The following is an 18,195-nucleotide window of genomic DNA, read 5'->3' on the forward strand; positions in this document are numbered from 1 at the left end:
GCCTTGTTTTGACTGATGATATGGAGCTTTTCTACCATCTCTTTCCACAGATGTAGTCAATTTGATTTCTGTGTATTCCATCTGGTGAGGTCCATGTGTTTAATCGTCTGTGTTGTTTTAAAAAGGTATTTGTAATCAAGAAGTCATCAGTCTTGCAAAATTCTATCATGTGATCTCCAGTATCGTTTCTATCACCAAGGCCATATTTTCCAATTACTGATCCTTCCTTTTTATTTCCACTCTCCAGTAATTATCAGTAATCTTGATTGCATGTCTGATCAATTTCAGACTGAAGAAGTTGGTAGAATTCTTCAATCTCATCCTCACTGGCTTTGGTGGTTTGTGCATAAATTTGAATAATAGTTGTATTAACTGGTCTTCCTTGTAGACATATAGACATTATCCTTTTACAGACAGCATTGTATTTCAAGACAGTTGTTGAAAAGTTCTTTATGATGATGAATGCAATGCCATTCCTCTTCAATTTGTCATTCCTGACATAGTAAACCATGTGATTGTCAGATTCAAAATGGCCAATACCATCCATTTCAGCTCAATGCCTAGGATATCGATGTTTATTCGTTCCATTTCATTTTTGATCATGTCCAGTTTTCCTAAATTTGTAATTTGTACATTCCATGTTCCAATTAATAATGGATATTTACAGCTATAAATATCTTCTAAGATTTGTCTTTGTCGGTCACTCACTGCTTGATCACCCAGAGGTAGAGAGAAGGGCATGGCTGTTCATCAGATGTTCATAGAGACCCTCATGACAGTTGGTGACGTCAGACATTAGAGCAGGTTCATCTTGAAAAAGTGCCACTTCTAAAATTCACTGGGTGTGTTTGGATGCCCATCCTGACTGACTCCCAGAAAACATGACCATCCAAGAAGTTGTCACATTCTTAATGATGACTCCTGCAAATTACAGCTGATTGAAGCAGTGATGAGTCTGTGACCCCAGACTATAATTGGCTCCTTTCTCTGGGTTGTAGGCCTGAGGAGAAGTCCTTCTCTGGTAGAGTAGACTTAAAATGAAAAACCCAGGAGTGTTCACTGCTATGTTTCCCACCACTGCAGCAAGCCAGTGAGCAGTGTGAAAGGAAACAAACATGAACATGTACATACATACTACTCACAGAGATGAGAGTGGGGTCCAGAAATTCTCAAATCCCTTGTCCTGTGCATTTCCATTCTCCCCACGATTCTGTTGTCCACCTCCTCCTTGGATTCCGAGAGCCAAGAGATGACCATTTTGACTGATCTAAGTTAGTCTGGGATTGTTTTCACTTAGAACCAAAAAAGTGGCATGCAAAGTCTAAGACCCCTGAATGGTGGCCTAGGCGGGGGTGGGGACAGAGCAGGGGCTGGAGGGGAGGAGAGGAGAAAGATGGGGCAGAACAGGAAGCAGTCAGCTCAGCCTTCTGCCTTAGGGTTCATTCTCTGACGCTGCCGGTGAGTTCATCGTCTCCACCTGAGGTCTAGTCTAGCCTGTCTCTAGGTGGGGTGGGTTTCCAAGATGGATTTGGAGTCCATCTTGGGATCACTTCTACAACTCTGTCTGTACCCAACGTGAACAGGGGTGTGCACCTCTTTCCTTCTCTGGTCCTGTTCTCTCTGCTGCTGTTAGGTGGCTCACCAATTAATTCTTTCCTGGAGCCAGGTCTGAGAGAGCTCCTCAAAGGAGCCAGAGGGCAATCGGTCCACCTGCTAAACATGGAGCCCTGGAAGATGCCCCTCCATGCAGTATTTCTACAGTTTCTGGGCATCAGAAAGAAAGCTAGTTCAGTGCCCACCCATCTGAAGGACATTGCAAGTGCTAGTTACAGTTCTGGCAGGAAATGGGTCGCCTACCCAATGCGTGACTTACAGAGAGTTTAATAATACAACTACTTACAAAGTGGCAGACAGCCTCGTAGGACCAGGCCCTCCTGAGCGACCACCTTGTCTTCGTCGGGTTTGCTAGGGGAGCAAAGCAGTGAGATAAACACTTCAGTAGAGAGATTTACTTCAAGGAGATGGCTCACCGATTGTGGGGACTGACAAATTCTAAATCCATGAGACCCCAGTTGGCTCACAGGTTTTCAGGGAGCTGACGAATCCAAGATCTGCAGGTCAGGCAGCAGGCTGGAGACATCTGCAGGCTCCATCCCAAGAACTGGTGGTCCAGTGACAAGAAGAGAGCAGTGGAGAGAAAGCACTAGGTTTGCCAGAGCAGCCACGCCCCCAGGATGATATCTAAGGCCACGCCCCCAAGACAATATTCCCTCCAAGGCCACGCCCTCAAGGAAACTCCCCTTTCAGCTGACTAGCTGCTCACATTAGATCACAAAATGGAAAATGATTACATTATATGAGTGTTACTCTGGTAGCGTAGTGGTTATGAATCGGGCTGTGAACCGCAAAGTCAGCAGTTCGAAACTACCAGCTGTTCCGTGGGAGAAAGACAAGGCATTCTGCTCCCGTAAAGATTTAAAGCCCTGGAAACCCTGTACAGGGTCACTATGAGTCGGAACCGACTTCACGGCACATAACCACAAAAACAGCAACATTATGGAAGAGCCTGTAATCCAGTGTCTGCCAAACCTCCCCAGGTTGATACCTAACAACCACCACAGATGCCAAACAGGTTTCATCAGAGCTTTCAGACTTCTAGACTAAGACAGACTAGGAAGAAAGCCCTGGCATTCTGCTTCTGAAAAATCAGCCTGTGAAAACCCTATGAATCCCACTGGTCATGTGGTCACCATGAGTTGGGAGTTAACTTCACAGTACTAACAAGGGAGTGTTGGTGGTGTAGTAGTTTACATGTTGGGCTGCCAACTGTAAGGTCAGCAGTTCAAAGCCACCAGCCACTCTGTGGGAGAAAGATGAGGCTTTCTGCTCCTGTAAAGATTTACAGCCTCAGAAACTCTATACAGATTTGATAGGACTCCGAACAGACTCAACAGCACACAGTAACAAGGAAACCAGTAACAGAGAGTGCAGACCTCGAGGGTGGTCATAGGGGGTGTCCTTACCAGTCCTAGGCCTGCAGGGACAAGAGAATGGAGGGGTACAGGAAGCAGTGGGAGCTCTCTGGCCTTCCACAAAGGGGCTAAGGACCCCTGCTATCTAGGAGAAAAGCAGCCAGGCATAGCTACCATGCTCCCATCCCCTCCTGCCACACAGCGCAGTGGAGAACGGCTTCTGAAGGTGGGGGTGGGGGCACAAATGGAGACTCCCCAGCACATGAGGTCAGTGTGGGTGGACTGGGTGTTTCTCCAGAAAGGGCAGCGGTGAGCCACACTGCCAACTGGCCACGTCATTCATCCCTGCTCAGGGACTCTGGAAAAGCTGACCACACCGATAATTACAGAAGCTGGAGGTGGCCTCACAGCACCTCTGACTTCAGCTTCCTATCAGGGCAAGAAGAAGGTCGCCAGGGAGAAAGAGGTGACATCTAACATTCCTCAAAGGCCACGAGGAACCCATCTCAGCCTCTCAGTTGTTTAAACCAGTGCCAGCCACTCCGAAATGTGGCAGGATCCCTGAACCAGCTTGCAGTCTTCCTAACTTGCACTGCAGAGACCATGTCTGAATTGTTGTTGTTGTTGTTGTTAAGTGCCATGGAGTCGGTTCCAACTCATAACAACCCTGTACAGGGTTTCCGAGGCTGTAAATCTTTACAGGAGCAGAATGCCTCATCTTTCTCCTGCGGAACAGCTGGTAGTTTCGAACCGGTGACCTTGTGGTTCACAGCCCGATTCGTAACCACTACGCTACCAGAGCTACTTTGTTGTTGTTGTTGTTAAGTGCCATCGAGTCGGGTCCGACCCATAGCGACCCTGTACAGGGTTTCTGAGGGTGTAAATCTTTACGGGAGTAGAAAGCCTCATCTTTCTCCCGCGGAGCGACTGGTAGTTTCAAACCGCTGACCTTAAGGTTCGCAGCCCGATTCGTAACCACTACGCTACCAGAGCTCCTTAAACAGCACATATTTCCTTGGGCATTTTCTGAGAATATGGAGGCTGCTGCTGGAGCGGACCAAGAGCGTGAAACACTGGGTTTATAAAGCAGGCTGCACCCAAATATTTATCCTCTTTCACGGGCACAGGTCTCTGAATAATTCAATCTTCCTGAAGCTTCCTGTTAAGACAACATCTGCCTCCCAAAGACCATCCGTCTTAGGACAAAGAGAAGATGAGTTCAACAAGGCTTCGCTGGTCGGTACTTAGGATGCATGTGGGGAAGAGAAGTACCCTTTAAGTGAACTAGCAGAGGTGCTCATTGGAGCCCCCGATGTTAGGGCCAGGGAAAGTTTTCAGATGAGCAAGACGAGAGGAATCTGTGTGTCCCCTCTGTTGGGGGGTAGGGGATGAAGGACAAAGCCCACCTCCAACTTCCTAGCATGATTTCTCTCTCTTTCCATTGAGGTCCTTGTATTGCTGTCCTGGAGCTCTGGTGGCAGAGTGGGTTAAGCATTGGACAGCTAACCACAAGGTCAGCAGTTCAAACCCACCAGCTGCTTCACGGAAGAAAGATGAGGCTATCCACTCCCCTGAAAATTTAGTCTCAGAACCCCAAAGGGGCAGTTCTACTCTGTCCTATTCGGTTGCTATAATTAAAATTGACTCTGATGGCAGTGTGTGTGTGTGTGTGTGTGTGTGTGTGGCAGGGGAGGGGGATCTTGCTCCTATTGCCCAAGTCAAATCTGATGTAGAACTCTAGGCTGTTAGCACAACCTCTTATTTGCTGCTTTAGTTTACTGGCCCCGGCTGGTTTCTGAAGCTTCTGCCTATTACCTGGGTAGGGCATTCCTGGGCAGTGACTTCTGGGGCACTCACCGGCCTCGTGCCATCGAATCTGCCTTTAGTTGGGCCTTTAGTTGGGCCACCATGCTGGCCTTTCTTGTGCCCCCATGTGCCCCAGCCTCAGCCCTTGGTTGGGATCACTTAGAGACCCGGCTTGTCACTCCAGGGTGATTGAATCAGGGTAGAAACTCAAGCTAGAAGCTTCCTGCTGGATTTCTGCCTCCCAAGTGGTCCTGACCTGCAGTGGACTCGCAGAGAAAGGCCTTTTGATCCTGGGCTGGTGGTGCTGTCCCCGCGTGCTCCTGCCTGCCTCCCTGTGAAACTGTGGCTGCAATCCACACTGCCGAACCTCTGCTTAGAAGCAGCTGGCCTGAAAGCGATGTTATTACTATTTTTTTAAACATGGGTTTTCATACCCAGAGCAATAATATTTTCAGCTGGTTATTGAGGCTGATTAGTGAGCCTCTGGCCTCCGTTTGGTTAAATAGAGCTGCCTTCACAGGTATATTTTGAGACAGTGTAAATCCAGTGTTCTGAATGGGACTGAGTTACCCCAAATGGTGGTCGACCATTTGCCCAATGCCTGGGCCCTGCAAAGCAGTCTGGGTAAATTCCAAGACCATCAGGTAGGGTGTCTGGGGACCTCAGGACACAAGTACTTTCTTTCCTTACCCGAGAACAAGGCGGTCAGTTTTGCCCTAGAACGTGCAATTCCTGACTCGACAATGATTGTTGTTGTTGTTAAGTGCCGTCGAGTCTGTTCCGATCCATAGCAACCCTGTATAGGGTTTCTAAGGAGCAGTTAGTGAGCTTGAACCACCGAGCTGGCAGTTCAAACCGACTGTGCAGTCCGGTGTATTAACCCACAGCTCCACCCCAGGGCTCCATTACCAACGATTGTTGTTGTTGTTGTTAAGTGCCGTCGAGTCTGTTCTGACCCATAGCGACCCTGTACAGGGTTTCCGAGGGTGTAAATCTTTACGGGAGTAGAAAGCCTCATCTTTCTCCCACGGAGCGGCTGGTAGTTTCGAACCACTGACCTAAACGATTAGCTCTATCATATTTGAACCAGAGTTTTGGCTGCTCAGAGCCTTTAGTTTCTTCATCTGTAAATAGATAATATTACCTACCTCTTAGGGTTGACCTATACAGGTGTGTGTGGGCGTGCATACACACATGTCGTGTTTGTGTCCATTTCATGGATTGCTGGGGAACAGAGGGAGAAGGTAGCAGGGAAATGTCAAGAAGAAGGAAGAAACCACCACTCCCACAGGTTCTCCCTCGGGTGTGGAGCAAATGGCCTTCTCAGAGAGGGGCTCTGACGGGATGGCCTTGGGTCAGCCCATCACTTCTCTGAGCCTAAGTGCCAATCTCTGTTATTGAGAAGGCTGACCTCCTTCCAGAACCACCTTCCCAGAGCCCTCTAATCCCAAACGGTGGTGGAATTCATTTTCTTTCCGTAGAGAAAGTCTTTGTATCTTGTATCTGGACACTCCATTGCATTGAAGAAAAGCTGTAACTGAAGGAAGCTCGCTCACTGTGGGTGGAGACAAACCCAGCTCCGTCATGGACGTCCATTGCTCCCTGGCTTTGCCCTTTCCCAGCAGGGTCTCCTGGGCTGGACCGGGGAGAAATGGCACTCCAGACCCTGAGATGTGAGGTTATCTCGAACCAGGTGAGGACAGTCAGGCGCCTTAGTCCCCAGTGAAAGACCTGGTGAAGGAGCTTCAATCGACCTGTGCTGACATCTTTTCCTCAGTCTCTTTTTAAAAGCTGTACTATGGGGCTGAGGCTGACAAATCCTTGGGTGGTAGAGTTTTACATGGTTATAAATAATTTGCCGTTAATTCCTTTGACCAAGGAGAATGTCAAGTTTACCCGAGCTTCTCGTTAACTTACGCCCTTTTTATCCACTCTGCGGGAGTGTCAGATGTGGGGCAAGGGGCATAAAAAACAGGTTTTCAGCCCTCATTTCCTTAGGGCTCAGGTTCCACTGGTCTGGCTAACACCTCCTGCATCATAAATTCCTTGAGGCTGTTGGGAAAACGTTGTGGGTTTGGAGGTTCAAGTCCCAGTCCTGCCACCTCTAACTGAAAGACCCCTGTCAAGCCATTCAGCTCCTCTGAACTTCCTGATCTTCATCCATGGAGGGGAACCATGGCAACGCTGCCGTCCCACATCACTACCTGGGCTCTTGAATCTCAGCTAAGATCACCTTTAAAAAGTCTCTGTATCTTCACTTTATACGCTGCAGCGCTTGGCCACAATGATGACTCAGCCCCTGTGTAGTGAGTAAATGAAGTGTCAGGCTCTGGGCTCAGGGTGGTATCACTGTGTGTCTGAATGTGTGCTTTATAGAAAGGTGGTCTTTAGCTACCTAGTGCTACCAGGGTAGAAAATACCACCAGTGGGGGCTTTACCCACAAGGATTTATTGTCTCAGAATTGTGGGGCTTGAGTCCAAATCCAGGCGCCACAGGGCCAGGCTCTGTGTTGACTCTGGGGAGATGGGTTTTTTTCTCAGCATCTGTAGCCCCGGGCGTTTCGTGCCACTCCTTAGCTGTTTGTAGATGTAGCTTCATATGGCCTCCCCTTGTGCGTGTGTCTCTATGCCTGTTATTATAAAATGCCACTCCAAAGGGACTAGGTTTAGAACCCTACTTGGGAATGACCTCATTGACATAAAACCTAATTTTCAAACAGGGTATATTCTTAGATACAGGAGTTAGGGTTTCAAGATCACTTTTTAGGGGACACAGTTCAGACCATAAGAATCAAGGGAGATTGTCTGAAGTCACGCAGCTTGTAAGGTTCAAGAGCTCTGAAGCATGTGTCTCCTCCTCTCCCCCCCAACACCCACAGCCACCATGTCCTTGATGGCCTGTTAGTTCCCAGTTTTCTTTGGTTCATCCAAGTTAGTGTTTCTCCATCCCAGCTGCCCAGATACCCAGCCTCTTCCCCAAAGGGTCTGACGGTGAAGTCTGGGTGAAGGCCCGGCCTCGTCCCCGGAGGGTCTGACGGTGAAGTCTGGGTGAAGGCCCGGCCTCGTCCCCGGAGGGTCTGACGGTGGTGTGGTGGTAAAGGCCCAACATCAGGACTTGTTCCTGGTTTCCACATGCAGCCATGTGGAACGAGTGGGCCTGCACAGTCACGGCAGCACAGTGGTAGCTGGGATGTCAGGACGTCTTGGTCACGCCCTCATCCTTCTGTGGACCTTTGTGTCCTGCCTTGTCAAAGGAGAGGACCCAGGGGCCTCTTGGCTCTCAGATGTGTGCCCATGAGAAGTTTATAGCAAAATGTATTATTATTCTTTTTTCCTTCCATTTTAGGCAGAATATGAAGTTACTCCAGATGAAAAACTGGGCGAGAAAGGGAAGGAAATTATGACCAAGTACCTCACCCCAAAGGTAAGAGGCCTCCCCAGCCAACAGCAGGAAGGGTGGGAGCTTTCCCCAGGAGTGGGGGCTCCAGATCCATCGGGACCACACAGAGGTCGTCACCGTTTCTCTCCATTCTGGGCCCGTTGGGTGCTTCTCAACACTGTCCATCAGCAGCCGCTGCTGGCATTTCGTGGAGGGCGAGCCCAGCCTCATGCCCAGAGCTGGCTCCTTCTGTCACTACTGCCTGCTCCTACTGAAGGGTCACTTGGTCACTGTACAGACCTTGTTTTTCCATGCTTTCCACTCATCATACTAACCACTCTCCTTACAAGAACTTCAAACATGTTCAGAAGTATAGAGTTATTGTTCATAAAACACCTCCAGACGATGAACTGCGCCACTTCACTCGGAGTCATATGTGGCCTGAGGTAAACGTGGCTGCTCCCTCCATGTGTGGGCAATCATTGGGCATCCTGCCTTGCTTTGCTCCAGACACAGGCCTAGTTGGTGCCTGTGAAGTCTGGAAAGTGGTCAGAGAGATGTGTCTAAGGAGGTCCCTGCTCACCTAAGGTGGTCCCTGTCACAGCCAGTGACATACTGATGAGGCTGCAGGAGGGTGTGTTTTTATCTCCTGGCCCCATTTGATGTAGGAAGGTCTCCTGGACATTAACAGGCACACCCAAGTTCAGAGGAGGTACCACCTAAATATTACAGTTCCAGAATGTTGCTATTGTTGTTGTTAGGTTCCGGTTCATAGTGACCCTAAATACAACAAAACACAAATTTTACTTTCATGTGATATTAATGGCATTTCCGCATCCTGTTGGATCTTTCTTTGGAGTGGGCACAAATATGGATATCTTCCAGTTACTTGACGAGGTAGCTTTCTTCCAAATTTCTTGGCATAGACGAGCGAACACTTCCACATTGCGCCCGTTTGTGGAAGCATCTCACCTGGTATGCCGTCAATGCCTGAAGCTTTGGTTTTCCCCAGGGTCTTCAGAGCCCCTTAGACTTCTTCCTCCAATAACATCTGTTCTTAATCACATGCCATCTCATGAAATGGATAGATGCTGACCAGTTACTATGGATACAGTGACTCTGTATTCCTTCCATCTTCTTTTGGTACTTCCTGCGTCATTCAATAGATTGTTGTTGTTAAGTGCCATCGAGTCAGTTCTGACTTGCAGTGACCCCATATAAGGTTTCCAAGGAGCAACTGACAGATGGGTTTGAACCACTAACCTTGTGGTTTAGCAGTCCAGTGATGATCTTACGTCAGTACCCCAGGATAGAATCCTTAAATATTCCATCTCAAGGCTTGAATTTTTTTTCCAGTTCTTTCGGCTTGAGAAATGCTGAGCGTGTTCTTCCCTGTTGGTTTTCTACCTCCAGGTGCTTGCAAGTTTCACTGTATATTTTGTCTTTCTGAGCCACCTGTAGAAATCTTCTGTTCAGCCTTTATCTCATCCTTTCTCCCATAAGTTTGAGCTACCTTTGTGTTCACTAGCAAGTTTCAGAGTCTCTTCTGACATCCACTTTGTTTTTTTCTTTCTTTTCTGTCTTTTTCATGACTGCTTTCTTTATGTATTATGTTTCTGGTGTTATCCCATAACTCCTTTGGTCTTCAGTCTTCAGTACATCAGACTTATTCTTAAGATGGACTTTGAATTCATACTTTGGCTTTCAGGGACTTGTTTTAATTTTCTTCAGTTTCTACTTGAATTTGCATATGAGCAACTGGTGGTCTGTTCCACACTCGGCCCCTGGCCTTGTTCTGACTGATGATATTGAGTATCTCCATCATCTCTTCCCAAAGATATAGATGATTTGGTTTCTGCATATTCTATTCAGTGAGGTCCACATGTATAGTTGCCATTTATGTTGTTGAAAAAAGGTATTTGCAATAAAGATGTCATTGATCATACAATTCCATCATACAATCTAGGAGGTTGTTTCTGTCACTAAGCCCTAATTTTCCAACTGCTGATCCTTCTTTGTTTCCATCTGTCAATTCCAATCACTAGTAATTACCGATGCATCTTGATTGTACATTTGATCAATTGCAGAAGTCAGTAAACATCTTCAATTTCCTCATCTTTGGCTTCAGGAGTTGGTACATAAATTTGAGTAATAGTCGTAGTAGTTAGTCTTCCTTGTAGGAGAATAGATATTATCCTATCACTGATATCCTTCTATTCCGGGAGAGATCTTGAAATGTTCTTTTTGGCGATGAATGTGAAGTTGTCATTCTTCACTTAGTCACTCTTGGTATAGTAGACTATATGCTTGATTCAAAATGGTCAATACCGGTGCATTTCAACTCACTAAGATATCAATCCTTAAACGTTCCACTTCATTTTTTACAACTTCCCGATTTTTCCTTGACTCATAACTTTATACGTTTCATTTTCTGATTATTAATGGACATTTGCAGCTATTTCTTTTCATTTTGATTGTGTCACATCAGCAAATGAAGGTCCGAAAGCTGTTCTCCATTCACATCCTTAAGTTCGAGTCTACTTGCAGGAAGCAGCTCTTCCAAAGTCGTATTTTGAGTGCCTTCTAACCTGAGGGCCTCATCTTCTGGGATTCTAGCAAACATTGTTCCGCTGCTAGTTAAAAAGTTTTCACTGGCCAGTTTTTTCAGGTCCTTCTTCCTGGTCTGTCTTAGTCTAGAAGCACTGCTGAAAGCTGTCCCCCAAGGATGACCTTGCTGGTATGTGAAATACCGGTGGTATAGCTTCCTGCATCACAGCAACACACAAGCCGCCACAGTCAGCTCACTGACAGATAAGTGGTGTTCAGTATCAGGGGAGATGGGACAATAATAGCTCGTTGATGGACCTCCTACAATGGTTTGTTGTCAAGTGCTGTGAAGTCGGTTCCAATCCATAGTGACCCTGTATAGGGTTTCCAAGGAGCAGCTGGTGAGCTTGAACCGGCAGCATTGCAATTCAAACTAACTTTACAGTCCAGTGCATTAACCCACAGCGCCACACCAGAACCGGTACCCATGAATGGGATGTGACTGTTCACAGACGGGCTGTGAGGCCCAAAGAGCTGGATCACAGTTGCCACTGCAAAGGCCTTTAGCCACCTTTGCCCAGTGCAGCCAACCATCTGTCCCAAGACAATGACTCTGTGTGATATTGTCTCATTCACTTCTGCTGTCACCTGTAGAGTCCACAGACTCCATTCTGCAGATGACAAGGGTCACCAGGAGGTGTGTCACTGTCCAGGGTCCACAGCTAGTCAATGGCAGAACCAGGATGGAACCCACCTGGATTTGTTTCCTACAACTACCATTAAAAGTCCCACAAAGTGGGGGCCTTAAAACAACAGACATTCATTGTCTCACAGTCTGGAGCCCAGAAAGCCAAATGCAGGGTATCAGCAGGGCCATGTTCTCTCTGAAGGTTCTTGGGAGAGATCCTTCTATGTCTCTTCCAGGCTCTGGTGGTCCCAGATGTTCCCTCACTCCAACCGTCTTCTATCTGTGTCTCTCTATCTCTTTTTAGAAAGACACCTGCCATATTGAATTAGAGTCCTAGTGTGGCACTGTAGGGTAGGCATTCAACCACAAGGTCGGCTGTTCAAACTTACCAGCCACTCTTTGGAAACCCTATATAGGGTTACTATGAGTAGGAACTGACTCAAAAGCACTTAACAACAACAACAACATATTAGATTAGGACCCACCCAACTCCCCTAGAACACAGGTCAACATAACTAGTTACATTTGCAAAGACCCACTTCCCAGATGTGGCCACATCCACAGGAACCAGGCCTTACAGCTTGTGTATCCCTTTTGTGGGAAACCAGGTCTGGGTAGTACTGGAGCCCTGGCTCTTCCCATGGAGGCTTTCCTCTCCACTCCTCCCCCTCCCCATCTGCCCTGGCTAGGGGTCTGCACTAAGGATGATCCCCTCCCCACCTCGCCTCCCCCTCCCCCTCCACCCTGCCCTGGGGGTCTGCACTTGAGGGTGCTTCGCCCCTTCCGTGGCCTTACCAGCCAGTAGAGGCCCTTTGGGTCCTTCTAAGGGGCAGTCAGGAGCAGGTGCTGTCTGCTTCCCCTCCCCCCACCCCAACCTCTACCAGAGCCTCCTCCCCAGCCCCTGATTTGGGGCCTCCTTGCCTCCTAGCCTCAGTGTCCTGAAGGGCTGCGGCCCAGACTCCCTCAACCCAGACGGTTTTACAAGTGCCTCAGAGCCTGCCAACATTTTTTCCTTAAGTACTCCTTGATTTTTAAAAATTTAAGCCACACCATATGTTATGGCCCTGAGGCTGGGGGGCGGGGAGGGCAGAGGGGACAAGAGGAGGGCTGTTTTCCTGCCTTGGGTTTTGCACTGCCTTCTCCCCACTTCTCTGGGGAGCTCCCTCAGAAGCCTAGTTTACTTCTCAGCTGACTTGATGCCTCAGGACCAAGGGTGCCAGGGACTGTGGCTCCCAACTCAGGTCCCATGAGCCTCCCCTGTCAGCACTGTACCAAGGGGACCACAGGACATGGATCATTAGCAGCTCTGTGTAAGGCAAGTCCCTGAAGTCAGGGCCATGATGCCCACCTGGCCTCCTGGTCAGATCTTCTCCCCAGGCACATGCGCACATTAAAGGTGTAATGGAATCCTGGCATAGAGAAACCAGGCTTACTGACAAGGACACATTTTCCAAACTTATTTAATGGCAACTCCTCCCCTACCCCCTACCCCTTCCCACCACCACCCCCACCCCTACACACACCTTTTTTTGTTGAGATTTTGCATCCTGTAGGAGCAGATGCTTCTGCTCGGACACCACACCGGACACTGTTAGGCCCTGTGACTGTCCCGTTCGTTCTCATTCTCACCGCTGCTCCTGCCTTTACAACGCCCACACCCTGCACTGCCGTGGTTTGGGCTGCTCCCTGGGTGCCCATTCACCTGGACAGCTCAGCTTCCTCCTCCTCCACCTTTCTCATTTCCTGTGTCCCCACCAAAGGCCTGGGGCTCCACACAATCTCTCCCCATGGCTGAGGTCCTGTCATAAAAATCTCCTCATCTCTTGTGAGAATGGGGAGGAGCAGGGGCATGAGAAATGCTGAGAGGAGGATGTTTGTGCCTGATGGCCCCGTTTGGAGTGTGGGGAGAGAAGCCTAGAGGAACCCCAGTGAGTCCATGGGTTTTTTCTTGAGTCTCTGGCTAGGTGCAGGTGACTCCGGAAAGACAGAGAACACAGGGTGAGGGTCGTTGCTGTGGTAGTTTCTCGCGGGGACAGAGACAACGGTGTTGCTGGAAGCATGGCTCTCAGTCCATACGCTTGTTAGAATGAGCAATGAGGGGAACCTGTTTGCTTCCTTTCTGGGCCCCAAACCTTCCTGCCCCGCGGCTCTGCCTGGGGCCTGTGGTTGAAGCCCAGGGAGCCAGACAAGGCCTATTTGCTGGGCATCTGGCTGGAAAGTTCCTGCTCAAAGTAGAAGCCCAGGCCTGGAGCCAAAGTCTTGTTCCCTCTTAAATCCTCCATCCCAACAGACGACACCCACTTCTTATACCTGCTCCAAAGCCACCTAACCTGCCCAGCATGGCTTTGGGAGGGCCTGTTGGAGGACACCCAGCAGCGGTGGGCTTTGTATTGGGTTGAAGGCTGCTGGAACTGAGGAGAAAAGCAGCAAGGTGTGGAGCAGGTACACCTGAGAATGGTTAGACATTGTTCACCTCCAGGCGTACCTGGGGACCCTCATCTATCAAGTGGGAGGGTCCTCCTGAGTGTCCCGGTGTGCGGTGGATAGGGAGGGTGGTCTTCCTGGTCTTCCTCCAGCACAGGCAGTATCTGGCTGCATTTCTTGCCTATGTATCTGCTTCAGATACTGTCTACTGAGCCCCCCCCTCCCCCCGCACACCCACCCCGCAGACGCCATGGAGCTACCTCTTTGTTTCTATCAACAATGATAATGGAGTGTAGGGAAGTTTGTTCTTGTGAAAGGGGAAATCAGCCATCAGCAGGAGTTTCTGCACAAAAGAAATCTATTCCTAGTGTTTGTTTGGCTCTCCAGGGGAAAAAAAAAACATCCACCTTTTCAAAAGTAAAGAGCCTGAATGGAAGGAAATAATAATTATTTCGAGTTTCCGCTTTCTCTCGCCACTGACTCTTGGCATCTCCTCATGGGCACCTTCATCTGGAGGCTGGGAAACCTGACCCTTCTCTCAGCAAGGGACACACAGATGCTCAGATAAAGGAGCAATCAGCCAATTTCACCCTTGTCCTCCGGGCTGCATGGAACCCCTGTTTGGCCACTTCTCTGCTGTGGGACCTTGGAGCCTCAGTTTTCCCATCTGAAAATGAGGCTGATAAAAATGGTGCCTGGATGGTCATCCGCCATCCTCGAGGACCTGGGCAGTATCTGCTCTAATTGCAGAGTATTCTCATGACCGTGCTTTTCTTTAAAGCAACTCACCTTTTAAATGAAAATAAACCTTGGGTCAGGAGCTTGTCTGGAAAACCAGTGCTGTGGTACTTTCACAAAGTTAAACCAGAAAAATTGGTTTTAAATCCCAGCTAGATATTCTGTTGCCTGCCTGAGGCTGAAAGCCTAAACCTCCTTTCTCCTTATTTTCAAGGTTGATTCAACCCATACCAGTAAGTGTACTCATATTCAGAGCCACCCTGTAGGGCAAAGTGTCCAAGGCTGAATCCTTATGAGAGCAGACAGCTTTGTCTCTCTCATGCAGAGGGGCTCGTGGCTCAGCAGCGGAGTGCTTAACCCGCAGCACCACCAGGGCTCCTTTAAGGAAGATTAGTGAGTGGTCAAAATATAGTAGCGCCAAACTGAGGCTTTCTCCTTGATGTTGGGAGCATTGCAGGAGAATTTTAAAAAGCAAAACAAAAACTGAACTATCTGCGTTGTCCTTTCAAAAGTGAGCCCAAGACATGTTCCCTGAGGCAGTCTCCCAGGTGTAGCCAAAGGTAGGAGAATAAGCAAGTCTGGAAGGGGAGGTGGGCTGACAACTGAAAGGGAAATGGGGCTAGGTCCCATCTGACCTGTTCGGCTACTGCTCCATACCTTGGCTTTGGCTTCCCCCTTTCCCGGCCTCATTAGCATGTTTCTTCTTCACAATCCATTCCTTTTCATGACCCTGTTACTGTCCATCAAGTTGTTATTGTTGTTAGGTGCACAATGGAATGAAACACTGCCCATGCCTGCACCATGCTAACAGTTACTAAGCTTGAGTCCATTGTTGCTGCCACTGTGCCAATCCATCTCATTGGGGGCCTTCCTCTGTTTCAATGACCCTCCACTTTACCAAGCATGATATCCTTCACCAGGGACTGATCCTTCCTGATAAAATATCCCAAGTATGAGAGACGAAGTCTAGCCATCTTGGCTTCCAAGGGAGCACTCTGGTTGTACTACTTCCAACACAGACTTGTTTGTTCTTATAGTCCATGGTATCTTTAATATTCTTCTCCAACACCATGACTCAAATGCATCAATTCTCCTACCTTCTGCCTTATTGCCCATCAAGTAGGCCTGGTTTTTGCTTCTCAACCATTCCTGGAAAACAAATTCCTCTTTGCTCACAGCCTACATTCTTCTTGGCCCTCCTGAGGTTCTTGAGGAGTCTAGCAGCCCAGGCTCCTCCCAGCATGCTGCAGGGGGCCACTGTCTGTGCCCCTTTCCTTTCTTATGACCTGCTAGGTCAAAAAACTGGAATGTTTCTTTCATGCTAGAGGCTCTGCCTCTAGCCCAGTTCGTGTGTGTTTATAGCATTTCCTGCCTAGAACGCCTCCCTTTAGAGCAGCTGAGGATGGATGGAAGGTCTCCTGCCCCATCTCTGAGCCGGGGCGGAAGGCAGCGACATGTTTTGGGGGTCCCTGTGCAACTTGAAAGGCCCTGCTCATCCATGATCATCACTCACAGGGCTTTCGGTGGAATTCCTAGCCCCTCAAAATGAAATCGTTGGAATGAAAAACTCTCAGAAACCGAACTGTTTGAAATAGGATTTCACACTGACGCTGGTTTGCAAACCATGACGTGGGTAGCTGGTGGATATCCCAGGAGGCAGAAAATTTACTCCTTCCACACACAAAGAATGAAGGGCACTCCCCTGACCCTCTTCAGACCATGGGCCATGTAGTGAGTTACCTGCACCCATTCTGAGCCAAGCTGAGGACTGGCTTCACCAAACCAAAAACCAAACCCACTGCCATCAAGAGCAGAACTGCCCCACAGGGTTTGCTTGGCTGTAATCTTCATGGAAGCAGGTTACCAGGACTTTCTTCAGCAGTGCCACTGGTTCGGTTTGATTAGAAGGCAATGCCAACCATTTGCGCCACCCAGGGACCTGGGCTCAAACGTTCCACCCCAGCTCACACAGCTGCTGGTGCCAGCAGTGTGTCATTCCCACCGCAGCTGGCCCCTCACCCCACGACCTAGCACTTTGCATTTCTTTAATTATTGCCTTTTGCTTTTGACGTGAAGGGTCGAGGTCAGGGTCAGGGTCACCTATGTGTTTCCAGTTCTTCCTCATTTAAGTGGCCAGCTTTTGGGGCCCTAGATAGATTTTGCCCGAAATGTCCTCTCTCTCTTCCCAACCCTAAAAGCCCTGCATCCTGGTTTCCCAGAAGCCACTTCAGCAGTAAAGGAAATAGATAAGGGTCAAGCTCTTCAAAGCCCCAGTTTGCTTTTCTCTTCATGATGAGTTGTGGTTATTTCTTAAGGGCTCTTTCTCCACTTTGCTGACCTAGGGAATGCGAACCCTTGGGACCAGGGGGCCAGGTCAGCAGGTCCCCTTCCTGCAGGGCCAATAACCCCCTCTAGAGAGAGGTTGGGCTTGCTCAGAACACTGCTGTTTGTTTGGGATGCTCCCATGCAATCCTACCACCTTAAACTGATGCAGAACAGTGCCTGCTCCGCATTAGGAAGAAACCGATTCCTTTAGTACCCTGGGGTCTTCTCAGAAGACTTCTCTGTGGGCAAACAGCAGGCCTCCCCGTGAAAGAGTATCCCTCACTGCCAAATTCATTCCTCCTCCAGGCCTTGGCCAGGAAGCCAAATCCATTCCTCCTCCAGGCCTTGGCCAGGAAGCCAAATCCATTCCTCCTCCAGGCCTTGGCCAGGAAGCCATGTGTGTTCATGAGCAAGGCTCCCTGACCCTCCCTCCTGGGGGCTCAGAGCCCGCAGCACACCTAGGAGCTCATAGTCCTTGCTGACCTTGAACTCCTACCATTGACCAAGTGAATTGGTCACAGTGGTCCTGGGATGGATCTCAGGCCCTGGGCACTGAGTGGACCATTGAGGAAGCTGGGAGACTGATGGGCTGAATTGGCTTGGACCCAGCTGGAAATGTCACAGGCTTGTTGGCTGACCCAAGGGAGTTAACCTGAACCAAACCCTAAGTGACCACAGAAGTAGCCCACCTCCATCTCTGTCTGCAGGGACAGCTCCTATCTCATCCCCAGAAGTCTCTTTCTGGTGACATTCTTAAAATCAGCATGTCAGAAAGAGCCAAATGGCCTGGCTGCATAGCCAGCTAGCTCAGGTGTCCACCAAAGAGAAACAAGAGGTCATTAAGGAGCGGTTGGACTGATCACTAAAGAAGTGTATTTGTGAGTCTTCTCTTGTTTGTCCCACCGAGGGAGTCTTCTCTTGTTTGTCCCACCGAGGCTACCCACCACACGAAGCCTGCGTGAGTCCCCGACTCCAGGCCTCTTGGCTATTTCTCAAGAGAAAGACAGGGCTGGTCGATACAGCGCCATCTTCCCCAAAGCGTGGTGGGAGTCAGAGACAGGAGGTGGACTCCTGGGCGTGCTCCCCAGAAAACCCCTTTGAGACCGAGTGCTGTATGTAGAAGACAGTGGAAGATCTACATTTTGTAGTGAGCTGAAGCTTTAATTATTTGGGAAGAACTTTCAAAGGAAAAAAATATATACCGGATGGTCAATGATGACTTTAAAAAGAAAGATAAGAACGTCAGGGGGCAAGGAAACTAGATAACTGGAAACAGAGCAACCAGACTGGAAATGGAATGTTCACATGTGATAAAG

General features: G+C 48.8%; 1 protein-coding gene across 1 annotated transcript in view; it reads left to right on the forward strand.

Annotated features, from left to right (window-relative positions):
* The window catches only part of GRK5 (G protein-coupled receptor kinase 5), a 262,097-nt gene that overhangs the window by 195,568 nt on the left and 48,334 nt on the right, over positions 1-18,195 (forward strand). The window contains exon 4 of the mRNA XM_006831403.1: positions 8,125-8,202. Within this exon, the coding sequence (XP_006831466.1) occupies positions 8,125-8,202 (78 nt within the window). The remainder of the gene's footprint in view (positions 1-8,124; positions 8,203-18,195) is intronic.

This window comes from Chrysochloris asiatica, unplaced genomic scaffold, assembly GCF_000296735.1.
Source record: "Chrysochloris asiatica unplaced genomic scaffold, ChrAsi1.0 scaffold00003, whole genome shotgun sequence".
In the NCBI taxonomy this organism is placed as follows: Eukaryota; Metazoa; Chordata; class Mammalia; order Afrosoricida; family Chrysochloridae; genus Chrysochloris; species Chrysochloris asiatica.